At 34.9% G+C, this 24,338-nt stretch overlaps 1 protein-coding gene across 1 annotated transcript in view; it reads right to left on the bottom strand.

The window, feature by feature from the left end:
- The window catches only part of LOC133195199 (uncharacterized), a 29,170-nt gene extending 5,218 nt beyond the window's left edge, over window positions 1–23,952 (bottom strand). The window contains 23 exon segments of the mRNA XM_061331056.1: window positions 226–415; window positions 516–665; window positions 764–924; window positions 1,028–1,235; window positions 1,792–1,966; window positions 2,064–2,289; window positions 2,324–2,684; window positions 2,802–2,948; window positions 3,071–3,397; window positions 5,176–5,357; window positions 5,442–5,724; window positions 7,056–7,520; window positions 8,794–9,033; window positions 9,164–9,400; window positions 9,649–9,824; window positions 9,904–10,005; window positions 10,451–10,628; window positions 10,708–10,926; window positions 11,059–11,364; window positions 11,466–11,950; window positions 21,076–21,167; window positions 23,728–23,839; window positions 23,925–23,952. Coding sequence (XP_061187040.1) covers window positions 226–415; window positions 516–665; window positions 764–924; window positions 1,028–1,235; window positions 1,792–1,966; window positions 2,064–2,289; window positions 2,324–2,684; window positions 2,802–2,948; window positions 3,071–3,397; window positions 5,176–5,357; window positions 5,442–5,724; window positions 7,056–7,520; window positions 8,794–9,033; window positions 9,164–9,400; window positions 9,649–9,824; window positions 9,904–10,005; window positions 10,451–10,628; window positions 10,708–10,926; window positions 11,059–11,364; window positions 11,466–11,950; window positions 21,076–21,167; window positions 23,728–23,839; window positions 23,925–23,952 — 5,050 coding nt within the window.
- Window positions 23,953–24,338: the final 386 nt, after the last annotated feature.

Genomic DNA, 24,338 nt, shown 5'->3' with positions numbered 1-24,338 from the left:
TTAAAACTTTTAAAAAAATTTAATTAATTTTTTTTTAAATTGTTATTGTTTTCTTTGTTATGTTTGTAGACTACAATAACTAAATTACATTAGTAAATTATTGTCATTTAACGACCATTTAATACCTCTGTCAAGATAGATTTTAAATCCACATAGTTAGCTTTAACTTTTATACCACTTAAAGATAATGTAGTAATACTATATTAGATCATTTTGCATTCTTACTGTTGACATCGTTGGTGCTCATCTTGCACCCTTCAAATTCCACTCGAATGACTGGATCACATGGCCTAAGTTTCCCGGATGTAGGAACAATTCTGACATTTGCTGCTGTAAATATCTCCGAATCATCCAATGAAAATCGATAAGCGTCATTAACAGTCTTAGTGCTATCATCAAAAGCAACAATGAAGGACTAAAAAAGAAGAGTTAAAAGTCACTGCATTGTAGTGTTTATTATTAAATACACATGTAGGTTCTAAAATTAATCAAATATTTATTTAGTAGATTATTACCTTAATTTCCGTATTGTTGTCGGTTACATAGGTCCAAAAAATTCCGTCATCACTATACTGGACTGTCATATTAGTGACGTAATCATCATTATCATTTCCGGCTGACAGCACCGAAAAGGCGATAATTTTCATTCTATCTATAAAGTGTACCTGACAAAAAAGATTCAATCATTAAGAAATTGAAAAAAGCCAAATTATTGAAATGATGCTGAAGTAAAAGCCTTGGAGACGTTGAAGACGGCACGTACCATTACAAACTCATTTTGACAAAAAGGTTTGCCTCGTTTCCTGGGCCTCCATCCTGTGCCTGATGATTTTTTGACATTGACAGCCAAGTTTTTTTCAGATGATGCAGATATCTGGGAATCAGAGATGACATCTGTATCTGTCCCAATAATCTTATTGCAAACTGAAATTTGAATTATACATATTATTACTATGTGTATTCATAGTCTAGGTAGGGTTGATTGCCAGTTGCTAGTATGTTTGTGTTTTTAGATAAATATATTTGCCTTCTGAATTAAATCCAAACTCCACTATATCTAATAATGTGTTGTGTACATTAATATCCGCTCGATCTGGTCTTTGAAATGACATGTAAGACACTTCTGCCGGAATGACTGTGTGGATATTCATGCGTCCGGACTCAAATTCCGAGTTTGGATCTATTGTAATGTTCAGTGAAAAGGTGGGGAAATCCGTAAATTTTATGATGGGATACTGAAATAGAATTGAACTTTCAAATTAAAATCCAATTACAGGACAACAAAACTCATCGAAGAAGGCAGATTCTATCTGGCTCTGCTGACGAGCTTGTACGATTCTGTATTTAATCCAATATTTGCAACAATCACTCGACCATCCCCAATCTTACGACACTGTGACGTCATAAGAACTATCTAAGAGGATTGATGAATTAAACTGCTGTCAACTCCGTGTAGTGGAATGAATGTTCACTACTGATACCTTAATCGTATCACTGTGGAAATATACTTTCAAAAGTTATCACTGTACTGTACATACAGCCCAAGTGGTGCATAAAATATCGCAGTGGAACAACAATCATGGCTTTATATATCATGTCAAAATTAAACAATTATGGCTACTAATTTTGACGTCGTCAAACCAAAAAAATATATAATTACTATTTTGCAAATCTAATCAATAGGTATTAAGAAATTTTTCTGTCAGAATGACAATACATATTAGCGTAAATTTACATTTTGATGAGATACTGCATTTAATAAACCACTCGAAAAATTAACCCTTCAAATACCGTTAAATCAACGCCACCAGTTGCTGTAACTGTCACGCTGGGTTGGAGCACTGTCCACTCATTGAGAGCAAAGAAAACTGTATACGATGGCAACAGGAAGTGCACGACAACAGAAGAAGCATGTGCCCTCGATGTGTTCACCAGATTAAGCAATCCATACAATTTAAGTTCGTGCCTAAAACAATGAAGTGATTGTACATTTTTGCATTAAACTGTCAATCAACTTTTCAATTTTCAACTTGATGGACACACTCTTCAGAAATGTAAAGTACCCTGAGAATATTTGTGTGTGTGGCACAGGGTCTGTCCAGGTGTCGAATTCTAGCTGTGCAGCCTCAGTACCATCCACTTGTATGGTCACTTTTCCAGAAGTTGTGGCGAACCCTCCGTTCTCACCTTGCACTGCGATATTGAAGGACTGAACAGATCCGTGCGTATTTCCACTGTGATCCGTTACTTGAAAAGTGAAGGCAATTTCTACCACGCGGACTAAATCATCTAAAAGAAATAAAAAATATATAGAAAAAGAGACGCAACTTCTAAAGAGTAAAGACAAATGGGTGAATCTATCATTGATTAATACCAGTGTTAGAGAGAACCCCCAGATCAACCGTCATTTGAGTCATCTGCGTTGTTGACAGATCTGAAGTCGATGTGGTTCCAAGGGTTGTGTTTTGGGAACAACCGATGCCTGTTTCAGAAGCTACATGACTGGCATTCACTATAGTCAGATGTGCCTCTCCTGCAGAGTGGGGCATTGTTAGCGTCATGGTGTATCGATCAGTGGTTCTTGGTAGTTCAAGTTTAACACCCCACGTCACGTACTCGCTGATAGACGCATACACCACTCCAGCAGACGGGGGGCTACTGGTGACACCGATATTTGTGTTGACCTATTAAGTAATGAAGTACTGAACATTATCCCAATTTTTTTTGAAATCCGGTTTTATATGATTATTTATCAATGTCCAGAAAGGAGATTTTTTTTTCTCAGAACACTGAAGACTTACACTGTCTGGTGTGGAAACGACTGTAATAGTGGCTGAGTCGGACACGGTCTGGGACACACTGTGGGTTAACACTATACTGCAGGACAAGGACTCTCCTACACTTACACTGGCATCATTTGCAATGCCTAATGTTACTTGAACGACAAACTTAAGAAAAAAAAGAACATACACTAAGCAACGCTAATTGTCTAAAATCGTGTGAAAGTAAGGGTGTTTCTGAACAACAGTTATATAAAATCTTTCCATGAAATGATTTAGAATATGCTTACCATATTAGCATCTTGCTGATGTGTAGATCCATCTGGGCTCCAGTTGATGACGTTGCCGATCTGAATTGATGCTGATTCGTAGGTAGAGTTATCTGCGCTTTTTACAAATGATGTATTTGTTACGTCGTCAAGGCAGACATGCTTCATCCTCGAAATGATTTTTACGCCACATACATGTATTTTACCAACAGTGGTCGGAATAAAATCCAGTTTATAGTCCGTGTTTGAATTAGGGGATGTGTATACTTTGACGTTGGCAGATACTGTTGACCCTTTTATTGCATTACTTCCGGAGGGATAATCTACTTGAACAATAGGTGCAATACTCTAAAAAAAATATATTTTATAGTTTATCAGTGATATATTATTGATAAAGGTGCTTGATACAGCGACTATTTCTAAGATGTGTTAACTTGTCTTTCTTCTTATTCACTTCTTTCAAACAAGAGGCCCATGGGCCACAACGCTCATCTGAATCAATATTGTCCTGTTGTTATCCATCAGCAGTTTTTTTTCTATTATATATTCCTACGCAAAGCTTTGATCCCTCTGTGACCCTAACCTACTCCCAGGTGCCATGATTTGAACAAACTTGAATCTTCACTATCTGATGATGCTTCAATGTTCATATGACTAATCATGGATTTGCTATTCTTGGGAAGAAGATTTTTAAAGATGCGACCACCCTACCACTAAGGGGTCACAATTTGAACAAACTTGAATCTACATTATCTGAAGATACTTCCATAACAATATGACTAATAATGGTTTTGCTGTTCTTGAAAAGAATATTTTAAAAGATTTTTCCTATGTATGCTTATGTAAAACTTTGATTGCCAATTTTGGCCTCACCACACCCATGGGAGTAATGATTTGAACAAAATTGAATTTTTACTTCCTGAGGATGCTTTCATATAAATATGACTAATCATGACTGTTCCTAGGAAAAAGATTTTTCCCTAATGTATGTATTCTTATGTAACACTTTGATCACCCATAGTGGCCCCACCCTTCCCCAGGGGTCATGATTTGAACAAATCTGAATATGCACTACCTGTGGACGCTTCCATTTAAATATGACTGACCAAGGCTTTGTTGTTCTTAAGAAGACTATATTTTAAAGATTTTTCCTATTTATAACCATGTTAATATTTGATCACACATAGTGGGCCCACCATACCCCCTGGGGACATGATTTGAACAATTTTAAATCTACATTATGTCAGAAAGCTTTCACTTAAGTTTCATCTTTTCTATCCCAGTGGCTTTTGAGAAGAAGATTTTTAAATGACCCCACCGAATTTTTATTATTTCTTAACTATCTCCCCTTACAAGAGGGCGTGGCCTTTCATTTGAACAAATTTGGATCCCCTTTACTCAAGAATACTCTGTTGCATGTTTGGTTGAAATTGTTCAAGTGATGCTGGAGAAGAAAATAAAATTGTAAATAGATTACGACGACGACGCCAACGACAGACAACAGACAAATTTTGATTAGAAGAGCTCACTTGATTAAGCCTTTGGCTCAGGTGAGGTAAATGCTGTATATTGAACACAAAGCACCAAGACCATAAAGTGATCAACTCTTGTATTTACGACGCATAGAGGGTTTTCAAATTATTCTGATAATGCTAGGACTTAGTTCTCCAATGTGACTTTATTCCTGCTTCGTGGATAATGAATTTAACAAATACGATTTATGTACTACGCCCATGCTTGCATATTGATTTGCAGTTTCCAAAAATCTTGCTCTAAAAACCATTTCAGAAGTCGAAAGATTTTCCTACACATTACTTTGTAGAGCTTTTATCTTACTACGGTTCTATCCCTTTTTTCTAGGTCATTATTTTGACAAATTTAAATTTTCACAACCTTTGAATCTTTTCGTAATATTAAGCTAAATGTACCTTGTGGTTCTATAAAAAAAACTATTCTAAAATATTTTTGTTACCTAAATATATTTTTAGAAAACTTTGCCCCCTTGTTTCTGACCCCTCCCGACACATCGTGCACTGTTTCATAATAATGGACAATTAGAGACTAATATGACCTTAAAAAATCAGTTGGAATTGAACGTGATGACAAGTACTATGCGAGTTACTTACAGTGTAAGTGTTACTGGAATTCACATAAATGCTTGCTGCCTTCGTTCCGGTGGCCCATTCATCGACATGTTCAATGTTTATATCAAAATATGCACTCCCAAGGTTAGGAAAGTCATACCCTTCACGTACAAGAGCAATAATTCCAAACTTGATAGTACTGTCTGCTGCTGATGGTGACTCACCTATAATAACAATTCTGTTTTTAAAGTGCCAAAGTAAAGTGCATTTTCATTCAAAGTGAGAAAGATAAGATGGAGACAACCTACCAGAATTAGTAACAGACGGCAGATTGAAAGTAACTGCAGAATTACCACCTCCAGAGGAATATTTTGTTTTAGGCACCGTGACACCTTGCGAAGCACATGGTATATTTGCCCCGGCGAATTTAATAAAAATCGAACAGATGGACACTTCTGTATGAATAGCTGTTACAACAATCTGCATATGGGTAATGACACCGATCGGCAGTTCTGCAGAAAGATCTAACTCGGCTGCACCTCTGTTGGAGACAGCTATGACTTGGGGTGAGGTCAGGGAATAATGAATTGTCTGCAAATTTCCAGATAATTAAATAAGTTTATAAATTAAGTTACTATATTCATTTGAAAGTATTTGAAAACATTTTCTAAATGAATTGAAAAGAACCATACTGAAAGGAAAAAGAAATGCAGAGTAACATAATATGCCAAAAAAATGACTGCATGGCCGAAAATTACAAAAACTGGTCAGAAGGATATCTAGGTTCCTGTGCACTAAAATTAGTGTTCAGAATTAGTCAATCGTGAAATGTATGACGTCATGTAGGATAAGTGGTAAAAAGCCGAAAGCACGTGCATATTGATGACGATTTAAAGTTCTGTCAAAATACCTCGTAATACAAGTTGATGTACTTGATACTCGTTATTTACAGACAATATGAATTTCTTGCAAACATGGTACAGCTGACGGAAGTTTCATGGGGTTGGCTATTGCATTGCCTAAGTAAAGAAAAGGCAACAACAGGTTGCTGTGCAATTTGTTGTGAATTTTTTTCACCATAGAACGTATTACCCGTCGTCAGAGAGGGCCTGGAAAGGTTTTCAACCAATGATGATGACGTTGACGCGTAACAACGCCAAGTCAAGACCAGGCTTTTCATCCTGCCACCTGCATAATAACCACCTCACTACTACTCAAACTGCTGTTAATACAGTAATCAATCATAATCGTTACATTCACCCAAAAACTGAAAATTGCGCGATTTTGGTATGTGAGTTCGTCAACTTCACGCTAGTGTTCCTATCACTCGCGCACGCGTGCGTCGTTTGCCTAATTTGTTTGTCACGTTAACCCCCGGCCGAATGTAGCCAGGGTTTGCCGAAAATTTCTTGCAAACAAACACATATACCCTCTCGACTGGTCTCCGTAAAGTCCATCTTTTTCTCATCGAACATCTGTGGGACTAAGGGACTAAATGGACGATAGGGTTCGAGATCTAAAGCTGGTCTTGATCAACTAAGGGCTGCCTTGTCGGAAGGGTGGAATAATATCCCTATTAGAAGGATAAACGCACTGATGATATTCATGCAGAGGAGAATCAAAGCTGTGACAGGTGCTGAGGGAGACATGGGAGATAATGAGAATTTTCGATTTTCACTTTTTAGGGGTACGTCATATGAGTTTCAATAACTCATGAATTATCCCTCAAGATCTACTGAGATTTTGGTTACATTTTTATTAAAGATGATTTTAAATGTAAGATAGGACTAGTGGAAAATACGTTTGAAAAAATAACATTATTTCACCTCAAACATTTATCTTGTGTCTCCTTTTCCTTTCAGTATATATACAGATGTATTAATCACAGGTAAAATGTAAGCTCATTTTACTGGTTCACTTACTGAACTTGGATAAGAGTTTACAGAATTAACTATAGAGGAGATGTAGCCTTCCCACACTCCATCAGTGTTATAAGTTACTGATGCATTGGTTATAATAGAATCACCGTCTACAACTGCATCATCTAACAAGGAAATGATGGCACGTGCTGTAATAGTTACATCCTGGTTACCAGAGTTTTCTAAAGATCCAAGATTTACATATCCACTATCATGCACATCAGAACGAGCTGCATTCTTTATATATTCGGCCGAGGAAATCTTACTGCAAGTGACGTTACCAATTACAAAAACAGAAACAGAGCAGAGGGAAGTCTTGGCTATAATGCCATTTCCGGTCATGAAAGAGACGTTGATATTCTTGTAGTATGTGCTCGGGGAGAGAGTGAAAGACAAATCATACACAGCACGTCCTCTTGGTAGAATGTTGGAATATCCATTTCCATACGTCAGTGTAATAGCAGGTGCCTGACAAAAGACATGTTATTTAAGAAATTGCAATTATTTAGATAACAAGAGGTCCATGGGCCACATCGCTCACCTGAGCACATTGGCTAGGAAAAAGAACAAATCAGTTAAGTATTGAAAAGTTTAAGGGGGGGGGGGGCTTGAATTTTAAACTACCTGAGGATGCTTCCATATCAATATAACAAATGGCTTTGCTGTTCTTGAGCAGAAGAATTTTAAAGATTTTTTATTATATATTCTCTTGTTCAAATTTGATCCCCCATTGTGTCCCCTGCCTAACCTCCCCTTCCCCGGGGGGGGGGGGGGTCATCATTTGAACAAACTTGAATCTACTCTACCTGAGGATGCTTCCAATATGTCTAAACATTGCTTTTCTGTTCTTGAAAAGATTTTTTCCTATGTATTCCTATGTAAAACTTTGATCCCCCATTATGGTCCCACCCTAACCCGGGGGGGGGGGGGTCATGATTCGAACAAAGTTGAATCTACACTATCTGAGAATGATTCCATATCAGTATGACTTAACAAGGCTTTGCTGTTCTTGAGAAGAAGATTTTTCAAGTTTTTTCCTATATATTCCTATGTAAAACTTTGATCCCCCATTGTGACCCCACCCTACCCCCAGGGGCCATGATTTTAACAAACTTGAATCTACACTACCTAAGGATGCTTCCATATCAATATAACCAATCATGGCTTTGCTGTTTATGAGAAGAAGATTTTTAACGATTTTTTCCTATATATTCCTATGTATAACTTTGATCCCCCATTGTGAACCCACCCTACCCCCAGGGGGTCATGATTTTGACATACTTGAATCTACACTACCTGAAGATGCTTTCACATGGGTTTCATCTTTCCTGGCCCAGTGGTTCTTGAGAAGAAGATTTTTAAAAGATGCTATTAATTTTTCACTAATTTGTAATTATCTCCCCTTGGAAGAAGGCATGGCCCTTCATATGAACAAACTTGAATCCCCTTTACCCAAGAATACTTTGAGGCAAGTTTGGTTGAAATTGGCACAGTGGTTCTTGAGAAGAAGTCGAAAATGTGAAAAGTTTACAGACAGACGGACAGACAGACAGACGGACCGACGCCGGACAAAATGTGATCAGAAAAGCTCACTTGAGCCTTCGTCTCAGGTGAGCTAAAAAGTGCACTGAATGTAAAATACAAGTAGTTGTTTCAGATTACAATTAGTATAAAACCATACAGTTACGATGTTTTTAGTAGATCGTGTAAAGTTAATGTAGCTCTATTGTGTATATTGTACCGCTGTTGTTGGTGTCCCTGCCACAACATTCACTACAGTACTCTGGAGTGGCTCAATGACGGATCCGTGCTGCAGTTCACCGTTGATGGTGATGGTGTCACCAGGATTTAAATTACCCGTGTTGACGTAACAGATTGTGACAGATACACCGACGGTGTTGTTCACAATACCAGCATTCAAAGCCATATTGGTAATGATGCCAAGGTCAATGATGACCTTATCGTTTAAGTTGTTGTTTTCCTAAGCAAGAGAAAGTAACAAATCAACATTCTGACAAAACTAAGAAAAAATTTTTACTGTGAGGCATAATTTTTTTTTATTGTAAATTGCTTTGTCAGAAAACATTCGAAGACTTTACAGATTGACTTACACTGCTAACGTAAATGGTGTTAAATGAGTTGACACTACACATGATATTACTACCAACAGTACCAAGTGAAACATCGCAAATGTGCACAAGCTTATCGGTTGGAGTAGGGTTCATAATTGTGATTAAATAAGTTTCCGTCTGATTCACGATAGTTGTCAATTCAACATCTATCCTCTCTTTACCACCTTGATAAATTGTCGATGAATGAGGTAAAAGAGTCATTATCGGTGTTCCAGGCTGTTAAATGATATATATATATATATATATTATATGAAGTTATCAAGAAATTGTTCCTATCAGAAACTCTTTATTACGGTATTATTTGCATAATAAAATTAAATAAAGAGACTCATGTCTTAATTTTTCTATTTATAAATTTTTAATATTCAGTTATGTCATATGTGCTTCTTTTTCAAATCTTCCCAACTCCTGAACCTTAATTTACATTTATTTCAGTACACAGTTTTTTTTACAATCATACGTACAGCTTGTGGAATAGCAACACTCGAGGCTGTAACATTGTGTTGATATGTGTACGTGACGCCACTGAGATCAACATTTACTGTGAAGCTGTAATTTTGACCAATCACCGCTGATGTAGGTATTTTTCCATAGACCAAAAAAGTGAAGTATTTTTCAGCATTAGCAGTAACGTTATAATCTACAAAAAGGAAAAGAAATATAAGCAAAACGGTAGAGACATCTACAGAGTTGAAATAAAGGAAAAAAGTGCACATTACCTGTGTTGAAGACCTTTCCAAAGGAGAACAAGTATCCACCACTGCCAGTGGCGCTCGGAGTTGAAGATATCTGGGAGACGTTGTTACATTTGTAAGCATCCCCTGGTTAGTAAAACAGACACTGTTGAATGTTTAGTTATTTTCACTTCTACTGCTGACTATGTAGCAAGAGATATGTGTAACGATCTACGTTTATTTGATATCAATGTTAATATTAATGTTACTGTTCTCTAGAAAGTCATTCATTGCAGTAACTCATTCAATGAAGTGACTGTAGTGTACATTTAGCTGTATTAGAGTCATTTCTTTCTGGTAACCCCATCGTGTTACATACTGACATTGCTGAAAATATCTCAATGAGGGTTAAAAAGGTTAGGTAAATCAGATAAACTGATGTATTAACTGCTTTTCATCAGGTAGATTACTACTAGCATATTCAATTAGAAACTATATAAATGGATGTGTTTGCTTGCAATTTAAATTGGTGCTAAAACAGTTCTCATGCACCAGATCAACAATCAACGTGATAGTATGGGGAGTACTTTACCATGTCCGACGTAAGAGGCAGAACATAGGTCAACAGAGTTAGGCACGGTACCAAATATTTCTACCGACATGTCTGCATGTGGATGAAGAATAAATGTTTTTACTGTCCAGGTCCCCACGACGCTCGGATTCAGACTCGCAGGTCCATCTACTGTCATCAAAGGGTCATTTGGTGCATTCTAGAACATAACAGAGACATTTCAATAAATTCTTTTTTATGAAAATCAAATAACTTCTGTTAATTTTTTTTTTACTTACAGCAAAACTTCTGATCATGAATTCCTTTTCAAGCACCATCCATGTTGAATTATTCCAAACTATATCTGCAAAAATTTTGATTGGTTGATCAAACAGGGTGTCACCTGGATCCATTACGTAAGCGAAGTATTCAATGACGATGTCGTTGGCTTCAACTGTTGTTGTGTCACTGCCGTCGTTGGTAACGATACCAAGGTCAACCTCAAGCATATCCTTGACCTAGGATTAAAGTTAGTTAATAGGAACACAATTTGAATAATGATTGTGGTTGACACATGCTTTTATAGTAGGTATACACTTAAACACTTTTCCTTCAAGGTTAAAGAAAAACTTCTAAAAACTGGACTGTACCTGTGGTTCATTTGATGATGTCAGTATGGTGGTGTACTGATCAGGACTCCATCCAAAGAAATTACTCCCAACAAATGTTACATCTGGGTCACAGAAGAAAAACATTGGACTGTTTGTGGCCGTCTTATCACTGTTTATTTTTGCAGACATAAAACTACTGCCCTCAGGAATAGATATTGTTAAAGATATAGGAAGAAAATTGTAAAAATAAACATCAGACGTCACGTTGGCAATTTCTCCAGAAGTTAACGTCATCACTGCGGTCACATTTCCGGGAATAGATGACTGCAAGAAATAATTAACAATCTGTAGTGGACGACACTACAACAAGGTATAGTATGCAAAATTTTCAAAAAAATTAGAATCTAGCTTTTTTTTTATTTTACCAGTAAATATTTTTAGCATACCACTTGTCTTTTATATCTAAAATGTGAGTTTTTCATCACTCCTGTCTGTTCTTCAAAAATTTCTTCTCGCCAGTTGTAAATGTTAGGAACATTTTCCATAATGAATAAATGCGTTTCTAAATTTTGAATTGGTTTATCTGTGACATATATTTTCACTTTTGCATGCCCAGTGTGGGTAGCTTGAATGTCAGGATAGCCAAATTCATCATAATTATATGCTGCAATATTTAAAACAATGATATCTTCTGTCATAACGTCATAGGAGAGATCTCCCGTGTCGTGGTTAATTTTAAAATCCCCAATGTTGGAGGAGACGTTTATTAGTCTGTGAATAATTTTAGAACAATAACACTGGGAGAAGCCTGCCTCAGCACAGCTACTGGAGTCTTGGTCTGACGCTGCCACACCGCGCAGAACTCCGCGAGAAAAAGTCTCCACTTTTGCTACGAACGTTTGGTGGACATACTCAGGAGCATACAAGTTGCCTAAAAGATTTAAAAATTCGTCGGATGTGAAAAAAACATATAGAGAAAATTTTCTGATTGAATGTAATTGTTATAATGACGTTTAAAAAAATTATCACACAGAGGATAAATCAGGAGACATTTATATACGGTTTTCTATTACATGAAGGATTTCATCCAGAGTGCTAAATTATTCACTAAATTAAATGAAAAACTTGATAAGGATGAAGAAGCAAGTTTTAATGTACATACAATGAACAGGTTGAAGATAACGAACAGTGATCGATCTAAAAAAACCTACAATAAATATAAGCATAAAACACGGATCAGGTGCTTAGAAGGAGTGAACATCCCCTGTCGACTTGTCACATTCACAGTGAGCCTTATATGTATTGTTTGTTTCTTTAACGTCCGTTTCCCTCATATTGAGCCGGTGGAGGGCTGCAAATTTTTTACCTTTACTCAGTACTCAGGGTCATCGAGCAGTTAGGGATCTTTTCCGTATCACCAGCTACTGCGATACGGGACCTCGGTTTATACGGTCTCATCCGAAGGACCTGTCTCCACGTCTCTCAGTGGGATTTGAACCTGAGACGTAAGGATTAACTCCTTACTCTGCAACTCTAACCACTGCGCCACACGGGCGACCTCTTACGTATTGATCAGGTTGACGGAATATTTAGTATAAAATAAAAGGTCTAACAATTGGTATGAAATATTTCAGTAAAAATACGACCCATTGGTTGGTTATATTTGCTAACGAGGTCAATATAAAGACCATAGAAATTACGAAATGCTGACTTTAAAGAAGGTTGTTGAAATTCCTTTTACATTAACTTATCTGTCAGTAGTCTGCCTCGGTTTAAAACTTGATTGTACTCAGAGCATGCTCTTCTGTATAGAATAAGTTGGGAAACATAAAGACTAAATGCAGGAGATAGCGGGAATATTACTACATAAACGAGGAAAAATGACGATGGAAAGGCTGAAGTCATCTCGTTTCTCATACAGTTTAGTTGCTAGTTGGTCCTTATCGTCTATAGTCAGTTAACATCCAAAAATGAAACAGTTGTAACAGACTCATAGTGTCTTTTGTTTCGAGTTCACTGGGGAAAAATATCGAGTTGACATATGAATGGAAGTAACTATTGTTGATAATATCTGAATGTCAAGGCCCCAGCAAATGTTTTCTTCTTCTCATGTAGAAATTTTTGAATAAATTCTGCTTCATAGAAATATAAAAACAGGTCAGTTAATATAGGAGCATAATTACTTGTAGTGCCCAACCGAATTCCAACGGGTTTGTTTTGGAAGACCTGTCTCCAAAGACTACATAGATGTTGTCAACGAGGAACTCCAGCATCCAGCATCCCTTTAATATCAGAGTACTTGTGTGGAAGCAGAGTGATTTTTAACAAAGCACATTTTTGATTTCCAATCACAAGATATTTAATTTTCCGAGTTCCATTTCTTTTTCAAGAAGCAATTTTTCTATTCTATGATATTAAGAAGCCTAGTTTTTATTCGAACATCATTTTCAAAAAATTTTCAGTCTCAACTGGTTGATCTATTTTCTACTTCAAAATAAATTACTCGTATTTCTAAAGAAAATTATGTATAAGTATATGGGAAATTCACGATTTTTTCTGTTTGAAATATTTTTTATTGAAATAAGTTAATTTTTTATGAATTTTTTATGAGTATTTTCAGCTATTTAATTGATAATTATAGATTATGAGGGATATTCTTCCATGGAAAGTCAAAATAAGAACATAAAAGTGATCCAAATGCAAAAATCAATCAGTTTGGATCTTTGAATTCTGTATAATGCATGGTATTATCGACCTGAGAAAAGTAAATTGTACTCCTACTTCGTTTTTTTTGTCAATACTTATGTGCTTTAATAAACACATAGATTTAACATTCTATCAGTATGTAAGAGTGGGACGTGCCTAATTTATGACCTTGTCCTGTCCTTGAAGAGTTATTCTACTTTGCTTTTAATCAATAAAAATCATTTCAATTTTTTCTATGTAAAACCTCGTTTTCAGTCATTTAAATACATCTCTCACAACAGCATTTATGGACATTCTTAGTATTGAAAATTTTAATTTTCAAAAATTTACTTGTCCCTATAGGACTCAATCTTAATTGATTAATTACTACGTATATAAATAATTACATTTTTGAAAATTTATCTTGGTAAATTTTTTTCTTCTCTAAAATGCTTCAGGGTATTTAAGGTTAGAAAATTAGGTCCTAATACGGGCCGGTTACTTCAAAGGTAAAGGCTCATTCAGTTTTTTAATTAAAAAGACTGTTTATGCACACACTTAAACAAATCAAAACATCAAATGTCATTACAAACAGCGATGTGTATTTCTTTACAAGCAGAGAGGAAGGAGCTTCAATTTGAAACATGAACCTAAATTAATACACACTTTAATAATTTCATATTTTCCTCTCTAAAATTGACAAAAAAATCTTCATTTTTTTTTTACACTTGTGATGTTTAAAATGTATAATTATAGTTAACAATTATACACTTCATTTTAGTTTTAGAAGAATCGATTTATTTATTAAAACTGAGAAACAACATTAGTAATTTACTCATTGTCATTCGATAAATTTCAAAATTAAGTAGTATTTGTAAGAACAACATGCAATAAAGAACTATATGCCTCTTTCTTTTGATTCAAGTCTTCTGTGAATGAAATAAAGTTAATTAAGGTACACGTTTTGTTAACTTCACACTGATTTTTTTCCAGTATTTTATTGTATCTTCCATTCAAACAAATTACGGACTAAGAGCGTCTGTTTCTAAAGCCTATGATCAAAAGTTGAATTTGATGCTGTGGTAAAGTTTGCCAATCCTGACGTGTTGCGTGACTAAGATTATAAAATGTTTGAATTGTCGTTGCCATTTGACAAACTTGGCGATTATGTCCAAGATGTGCTCAGAAGGGTTTAAATTCAGACATAGAGCAGTTCATGTCAGTGTTGCAACAGGTCATGTCAGTGATGCAACTGATTCTCAAAGCGAAAACCCTAAACAGCACGAGCACAAAGTGGTCTTACATTGTCAGTCATGGACACTTGATTTGTTCGTAGAGAATGATTGTCAAAATGAATCACATGCTTGCAGAAAGAACATCGTAATTTTGTGAATTCAGGTTGCCTTTAACTATGATAAAAACAATCTAACATCTATGGGAAACATTACCTTACCCTCTAACTGATTTACCGCCAAACAGATTGATTTAGCAATGTTTCGCTTAGCATATGTAGAACTTAGATGCCGCCAGATAAACGTTCGTATGGCACGCCGATTGCTTCAAAATTATTTTCTGCACGACCAAAAACAAAAATTACACGAGTAAGTAAAAACTTACACAAAGTGAGGAAAATATACACGAAGCTATTGAAATTTACACAAACTATAGAAAAACTGCACAATCAACAAAATATTTACACGATATAGTGAGGAAATTACACAAACGTAAAAACGAAAACTGCACGAGTGAGAATACAACATCGACATAATATGCTACGCATCCTCATTGCGCACATTTCATTAATATTCATTAGAGAACAGTTCAATGTGGTTTGGATGCTTGAAACATACTATAAAATTTTTACAAAAGGAGGAGTAACGTGTTGGTAATCTTTTTAAAAAAGATTCTTTTAAAATTCCGCTAGACTCTCAAGAATATATGTACAACGTATATTATACATGTAGATAAATTGACAGACACACAATCTTAAACTTGTAGTATATGAACAACCCCGAATAAAAAACATTCTTCACAGAATACTTTTATAGATAACGTAAAAAAGGGGGATGCATATTACCAGTTGTGTGTTTAATTGTTGGATTTTTTAAAGTATGTCATTCCTCTATATAGCAATTTCTTTTGAAAGTTTAAAACAATGACATATAGGCCTAAATAAAAATAAATAAAAACATGTGATATAATACAGGAGAGTTAACAACAAATCAAACTCTTCTCCTCCACCACCTACTGTGTGTACTTTTGGTAATATTCAAGGATGTGCATGCGTGACCTTTTCATACAGAGATCCTTCCCTGCTGGTTCTGGAACGAAAGACACATGTACGCTAATCGATTTATAGCTATTTTACACACCAATAATACCTTTTGATTAAAGATTATATTACTAGCAATTCATAAAATTATTTTGAAGCAATGTTGCGATCATCTGGGTTGTGGAATTTGACCGAAAACTTTTTGGAATTTAAAGTCAACAGTAAAGAAAATCGAGCAAATATTAATTGTGCAACTTAAATTTTAATATTGAAACGCATATCTCACTTTTTGGTATATGTATGTAACAAAGTACATGTAGTACATGTAGTCTTAACTTTTGAGCAACGTGTGGTGATTTCATAAAAACTCCATGAAAATGTAGAAAAAATAATACAGTCGTTTTACTTATGTAAATTAAAGTTTAATTTATGTTGTTTTAATGTATCGGCGGTAGTCTCTTTTGAAGTTAAAATGCATATAAAGGAGTTAAGAAAATTTAAAGTTATAAAATACAGGCAAGTAGTATCGTTTTTGAAAGCGGGGGAGGGGGAAGGGTCAGATTTTTTTTTTGACAACCTACCGGAAAAAACAAAACAAGTATTTTCGAAACACATTATAATACCAAATTACTTTGATTTAAACTATCCTACAACAAAAGGAGGGGGCAACCAGCTTTTCAGTGGAAATTTACAATAGAAGTAGGTTATGTTTGGAAAAAAAAAAGGGGGGGCAGACCCCTCCTGATTCTACGTGCCTGAAATATTTTCTAAGAATTTAAGGGTACATAAAATATTCTATCGAAATCAGGATTGCAATTCAACTGAACTGTAACGATATTGTAAGACCAAATTCAAGAAGACATACAAGATGAACTTAATTAGCTGGGACTTGGCTACACATGCACATTTATTTTCAATGCAGATTTTGACAATAATAAACACACGGTAATAATTAAAACAAAGATTTCTTGAGGTTTATATTCATCATATGTTTTCTTATATTTATTCGTAGTCATGCTCGAAGTAAAACAAGACCTGGTTGATGCCATTGATACACATGTAGAATATTGCTATAAAGCAAACTTTTTAATTATTTGTACATGTATACGTACAAAATACAAATTGCATAGATTAGGCTTTTTAACTCATAATCTGATTTTTCAAAAACGTTAGATATGCACATGAATAGTCTTTTAAAAAGTGAATCTTGTATCAAATATGTTCCTTGAATGTTATTGAAGATTATTTTCATTTTATAATTATACAGTCATGACTATAGATTTGGGTAAAAAAGTGTTAGCCTATATTACAAAAACTTAGTGTTCAGAAAATAATTAAAATTTTATGCATACGAATTCGAAATGTAAAGAGAAATTGTTGTCTTGGAAAATATTTGTCAAACCTCGAGCTCCGTAAAGAACATGATTTTAATTTTATTTGCATTATTTAAGAGTGATACAACACATTCTTTGTTCTTTCTATTTATTATAATATCCATTCCCATTTTCTTATTTGTAACATTGTACGTAGATGTATTTAGTAATTCACTATGTTTTAAAATTTCTGATGTGTCATTATGGTCCAACGATTTGAAACTTTAATAAATACACAGATTCAGATGTTGCTACTCTATCAATCCACGAACCAGATCGATCCGCCACTGATGATATGTTTTACCGGTGCCAGGATCATTTGAGTAGAGTTTTGTTATTTCATTTGGACAAATTTTAAGTAACAAAACACAAAACCGCATGTACTAAAGCACTTAGAGTATATATATTTTCCCTTTATCTGTTCCTATTTATTAAAAGTGAAAACATTTATCAAGTAATCGCCATTACGAATGAGGGTAACGATTACCCTTAGGAATGTCTTGTTTTTATTGAGTAGTTTATGACTGAAAATATGCGATATCATGGAAGGAATTCATAACAGTGTAGGCTACAGATGTCCAACCAAAATTGATATTCTCATATTTTATAAGTAAAGATACATGTATAATTAGAAATAAAATATTTTTTATGTTTGACTTTAAAAACATACTGTGTATATCTAAGGTCAGGTAATTCCCACTTTTTAATCTTTTTGAAAATAACAAGAGGCCCACGGGCCTTATAGGTCACCTGAGTATCATGTATCAACTTTGCCATGAGCCCTGCCCTAACACCAGAACCTTGACCCAGGGGACATAAAATTCACAATTTTGGAAGAGGCACCCTTACATATCATAACTATTCTCTTTATTCATCAGCTTAATACCCAGGAGAAGATTTTCAAAGAATTATTGCATTTTTTACAACGTAATCATTAGAGCCCCGCCCTAACACCAGAACCCCTGACCCAGGGGCCATGAAATTCACAATTTTGGAGGAGGCATCAGTTCTCATCATAACTGTGCATTCAGTTTGTTTGCTAGATACCCAGGAGCAAAGAAGATGAATGCATTTTCACTAAATATTCAACAGAGCCCTGCCCTAACACCAGAACCCCTGATCCTGGGGCCATGAATTTCACAATTTTGGAAGAGGCACCCTTACTCATCATTATTATACTCGTAGTTCATCGGCTTAATACACAGAAGAAAAGGAGAAGATTGTCAAAGAATCATTGCATTTTTACTATGTAATCAGTAGAGCCCCACCCTAACACCAGAACCCCTGACCCAGGGGCCATGAAATTCACAATTTCTGGAAAGGCAACCATGCTCACCATAACTATGTTCTTAGTTTATTTAATACCCAGGAGCAGAGAAGATTTTCAATGATTTAATGAATTTTCACTATATAATCAATAGAGCCCCGCCCTAACACCAGAACCCCTGATCCTGGGGCCATGAAATTCACAATTTTGGAAGAGGAACTCTTGCTCATCATAACTATGTACTTAGTTACTTTATTTAATACCCAGGAGCAGAGAAGAAGATTTTCAAAGAATTAATGCATTTTCACTATGTAATCAGTAGAGCCCTGCCCTAACACCAGAACCGCTGATCTTGGGGCCATGAAATTCACAATTTTGGAAGAGGTACTCTTGCTCATCATAACTATGTACTTAGTTACTTTATTTAATACCCAGGAGCAGAGAAGAAGATTTTCAAAGAAATAATGCACTTTCACTATATGATCTATATAGCCCCACCTTAGCACCAGAACCCCTGACCCTGGGGCCATGATTTTCACAATTTTGGTAGATAACTCAATGCTTATTACAATCATGCCAACAGTTTGACTGCTTGATGTCCAGGAGTAAAGAAGAAGATTTTTAAAGATTGTATTAATTTTGATAGTTTTAGCCCCACCCCTCAGGCTCCAGGCCCCAGATTGCAATAGGTCACCTGAGTAAACTCAGGTGACCTAAAAAATATATCCAGTCAACTGAATAATTTCCTATATTCCTAAATGAAAAAAATCTGCCCAAATGAATTCATAATTAGTACAAATGAGAAGTACCAAAATAAATTCTACAATTTAATAATTATAATCAGCAATAATTCTGCCATCATTTTCATGAAGAATCCACGTTATTAATTGTTTTATTACGCATGTGTTAATTTTATTTTATACAAGTACTTTCCGTTAAAGTTGTATCTATAAGTTAGAGAATTTTAAAAGACAATAGAGCGTATTACTTTTAGTTCGGAGTCGAGTGCATCATATGCAATGGTACTTCCCCCCCCCCCCCCCCCCCCGCTTTATAACACAAACATGCAATTCCTTTCTTGTCACAATTTATGTCCGGCATCATATAATACCTCCATATCTTGGCTAGGATCTCGGTCAATATAAGAAAAATATAATATCTCCGAACAACTTTCAAATTTTTTCACACAGTTCACAAGAAAACTAGAAATCGGATCGAGCTTTAGCAAAGAAATAAAGAAGCAAACAAACATGCATACCATCGTCAACGCCATTTTCTCTCGATTACACCCAGCATTCATGAACAGATAAAGAGTACAGAAAACCAAGAACACAATGAATATTCTATGTGCATAATAATGATATGCGCAGCTGTATGCGCAGTAAAATTGTTTGTGTAATTTTTAGTTTCCTCTGCTCGTGCAGTTTTTGATTTTACGTTTGTGCATTTTATACCCCTTAATCGTGTAAAAAATTTCGGATTCGTGTATTTTTCGTTATGTTTGTGTTAAAATCTTTCAAACTATGTGCAATTTTTACCGATACGTGCATTTTTATTTTACTCGTGTATATTTTTCATCAAGCTCGTGTATAAAATCGTGATCGTTGTGCAGAAAATAATTTTGAAGCAATCGGCGTGCCATACGTTCGGCCATCTGAGATATGTACCAAAATGATACTCTCGACTGATCACAGACGGACTTTCCTCCGAAAGTATGAATCCAACAATGGCTAGCTTGACACAATTACATACATTCTGCATGTGGTTGAATGTAAGCAAGGGCCCCTATATTAATCTTCTTGCAGATAGCCAGATGACTTTAGTCAATTTCGCGTTGTTTTTCTTGAAAGCAAAAGATGTGGTAACCGCTCTCCCTTGTTCAAAATTGGGATGTCGCCCGCGTGGCACAGTAGTTAGAGTGCTTGCTCTAGGAGATGTTCCTTACGTTGCAGACACGGTAAAGATTCCTAAATGGTCAAAGGCCGTAAGTGCTGAGTACAGGTCTAAATTTGCAGCCCTCCACCGGCAAGTAGTGGCGTCTCAATATAAGTGAAAAATTCTCAAATGGACGTTAAGCAAATAAACAAAACAACATTGAGTTCTTGACAAAAACATTTTGTCTAATCATCCTTCTTTATATTGTCAATCAGATGTTTTATGGGGTCGTTAGATCTTGCACAATGCATTATCATTTGTACACTTTTTTTGGCAATTCTATTGATGGTTGAATGATGATAACCCATTTCATGACCAAATCATCTTAATGTCAAATCATTTGTCATCGAATTGCATTTGAGACTTACGGGGGACACATAATTTCAGTATTCAAGAAAATTAAACTTAATTATTCTAACTGTATAGGTTAACTTCAAGTTAACGTAGATTTAACGTATAGTTAATGTAACGTTAAAGCAAACTGAATGTAGAGTTAATGAAGAGTAAATGATGTTCTGACTTACTGTATTCGCTGCAGCTGTCCCCTGTATAGCATGGCTCACACTGACATCCCAAAGTATCACAGTCACCATGGTAACACTCCACACTTTCAGTCCTAGTAAAGAAAAAAAATCTACTAGTAATTTTTGAGGAATACAAGGTTATATGCATCAAGAACTATTAATACCAAAATCTACACCAAATATCACCCATCCAGAAAGGATTAAATGCAACTACACCAAATGTTTCTTGCCCGACAAGATGAACTAAATGTCGCTTGTTTCACAGGACTAAACACAAAACACAACAATATCAATTGGCTGGCATAATTACAAACGGAACTGTATAACATAATAATTTATTACTTACAAATCATAACAATTGTCTCTTGCCCAACAGGTCACTCAGATCACACCAAATGTTACTTACCAGGTAGATTTACATACAATGAAATATATGGAGATAACGAACAGTATTCAACACCAATTATTATCCTTCAGAATAACACAGTCATTCTAATTGGTCTAGGGCATGTCACGTGCGGGGAGACATTATACAAACATAGCCCTTTTATGAGGTCGATCCATAGATATATCTACTTCACAGAAAAGCATATCGACTGATCACGAAGTGCTCAGTCGATATGCTTAATGTTACTACGCGAAAGATAACAACAAAATTGTAATAAACCGTGAAATTATTAAAGTTTGTGTTATTTCAATTTGCGTAAAGATCAACGTAAAATGTAATAAAGCAAAATATAATAATCCAAAAATCCTGTAATTACATTTTGCGTTATTACATTCTGCATTGATCTCGACGCAAAATGAAATAACGCAAAGTGTAATAATCCTAAAAAGTCTGATTTTACATTTTGCGTTATTGCATTCTTCGTTGATCTTGATCAAAATGTAATAACGCAAAATGTAATAATCCCAGTTTATTACATTATGCGTTGTTATTACTTTTAGCATTGTAGCAATGTTTTTCTGTGAAGTTGATATATCTATGGATAGACCGAATCAAAGAGCTACATTTGTTACATTATATTCTTTGGAACAAAAAAGAGACAAAATCATTATTAGATTTTAAAAGTTTTAAAGATTTTCACTAATATTAAGACATATGGATTTTCCTTAAGTCATTTAACTCAATTAAGTCATTATCGTAAAATATAATTTTGCATGTGGTATCAAGCAAACCAATCAGAATAATGAATTACACAGTAAAATAATATTTCAAATATTTCGTAATGTCTCCCTCACGTGCAGGGTGACAACTGTGTTGTCTCCCTTCAAATGACAATGAAATAGCACACGCAACAATTTTTTATGACAATAAAATGTAAACGAGATAATTTCTGCTATAATTAAAAATTATATATGTAGGATCGGTAAACAATAAATTCAATATAGGTAAATCAAAAAACAATTCGTATGATATATCCACTTTTGATTAACACCACTTCTAGAATATACTGGAGCACAGTACGTCTAAAGTTTTCCTTTACAGAGGTAAATATTTTTGTGAGGAGTAAAGATACAGGTTTGGTTGAGAAGTTACTGGATCCGGCAATGAAGTTTTAAGTATCTAATATAGGTAGGGTAGTTCGAAATCCCTTTCGTTGACTGGAATATTTAAAGTTTTAAAGACTGAAATGTGATTTTGAAGAATTTCATACTTAGATGTGAGATAATACCGAGTTAAGTTGGCATTCCAGAAGAAGTTCTTCTAAAATACAATTGTAATAATGAGCCTTACAAACAAAGACAATATTGTTACAAGTCTTGTCTGCTGGAACTATAACATGTTGTTCATGTAGTATTTCTATTTCTTTTATCACTTCTGATTTAGTGAAAAGGGTAGGGAAAATGGTTCACATATTGCCTTTTAATTTCTAAAATAATTCTTTAATATATTTCTTAAACACTTAATCCATTCTGGCAAATTGTTCAGGTTTTCCATTCATATTGTGCCATCGTCTGGCATAATCCTCGACAGAATTTATAATAGAAAAGAATTGAAAGATCAGGGTTCCCTGTATTTAGAACCTAATCTAAAAAGATTGATTTTTGGTCGTCATTTTCAACTTTATTATTTTACATCACCAGTAACGACAAGTCCAACGGGACAATATCTGAAAGTAGAGGAAGAGCAAGAACACTTGTTCAGCAGGATTACATATAAATCACACAAAATGTAAATTGTTTCGGCGGGATTGCAGACAAATAACACTAAATGTCACTTGCAATGTATGATTTCATAGAAATCGCACACAGTTTAACCGGTAGGATAACATACAATTGAACCAAATGTCACTTGTCCTGCAGGTTTACGTAAAGATCACAGCAAATGCCACTTGTAAGGCAGGATTACATACAAATCACATCAACTATCATTTGCCAGGCACGATTAAATACAAATTAAAAACATTTCTTGCCCGGCATGATTACATACAAATTGCAAACAACGTAACTTGGTTGGCAAGTTTACATACATATCAATCATACATTTCACACCAAATGTCACGCCCTGCATGATCGCATACAAGACACACCACAAGTCATTTGAATGGTAGGATTTCATACTTGAGACATCAAATGTCATATGTTTAATAAAAAACTAATATAAATATCACACCAAACACCACACATATAGCACAGTTAAGTACGTACCTATCACACCATACATCACATGACTGGCAGGATTTCTTTCCTTTCCGTGTGCTACAAAAACAATCCTCTCTACCGCATATACTGGAGTGAAGGACATTGCATATTTTGTAAGCTAGAATAGAAATAAAATTATAAACACGTTATATTATACATATTTATATTTTCTGATTCAAAACAGACATTAAAGATGAAAATACTCTCGGCAGTGTTGTTAAAGCTTTGCATTGCGATGGGTTAATTGAAAAATGATATTGTATATTTTCTTACAATTTTTAATTACATGTTATCAAAATTAATTTGTAAATAAAGAGCTTTTCTAATAACATGTAATTGCTTTTTAGTTATCAATTTCTAAAAGTGTATGGAATTTCAAATACTCTTCTTAAATTAATTTTGAATTACTTCAGTATGTTTACATTCTTAAATGACGTTCATTTCTAATCATTTCTCCAATTTGGTAAACTATCAAATATGAAGATACATGTATAGAAAAGCTTTACATTTCACTTTGTCTTATACATTGTATACTTGATACAATGGCATTGTTGGCAAGTACAGTCTATCGTTAAGTCGAACTTTGACTGACGTTTTTCATACAATTTGTAAGGCCA

Source organism: Saccostrea echinata, unplaced genomic scaffold, assembly GCF_033153115.1.
Source record: "Saccostrea echinata isolate AGI-Se365-2 ecotype Australia unplaced genomic scaffold, CSIRO_AGI_Sech_v1 ptg000029l, whole genome shotgun sequence".
NCBI classification, from domain to species: domain Eukaryota; kingdom Metazoa; phylum Mollusca; class Bivalvia; order Ostreida; family Ostreidae; genus Saccostrea; species Saccostrea echinata.
This window is presented reverse-complemented; position numbering and strand designations above follow the sequence as displayed.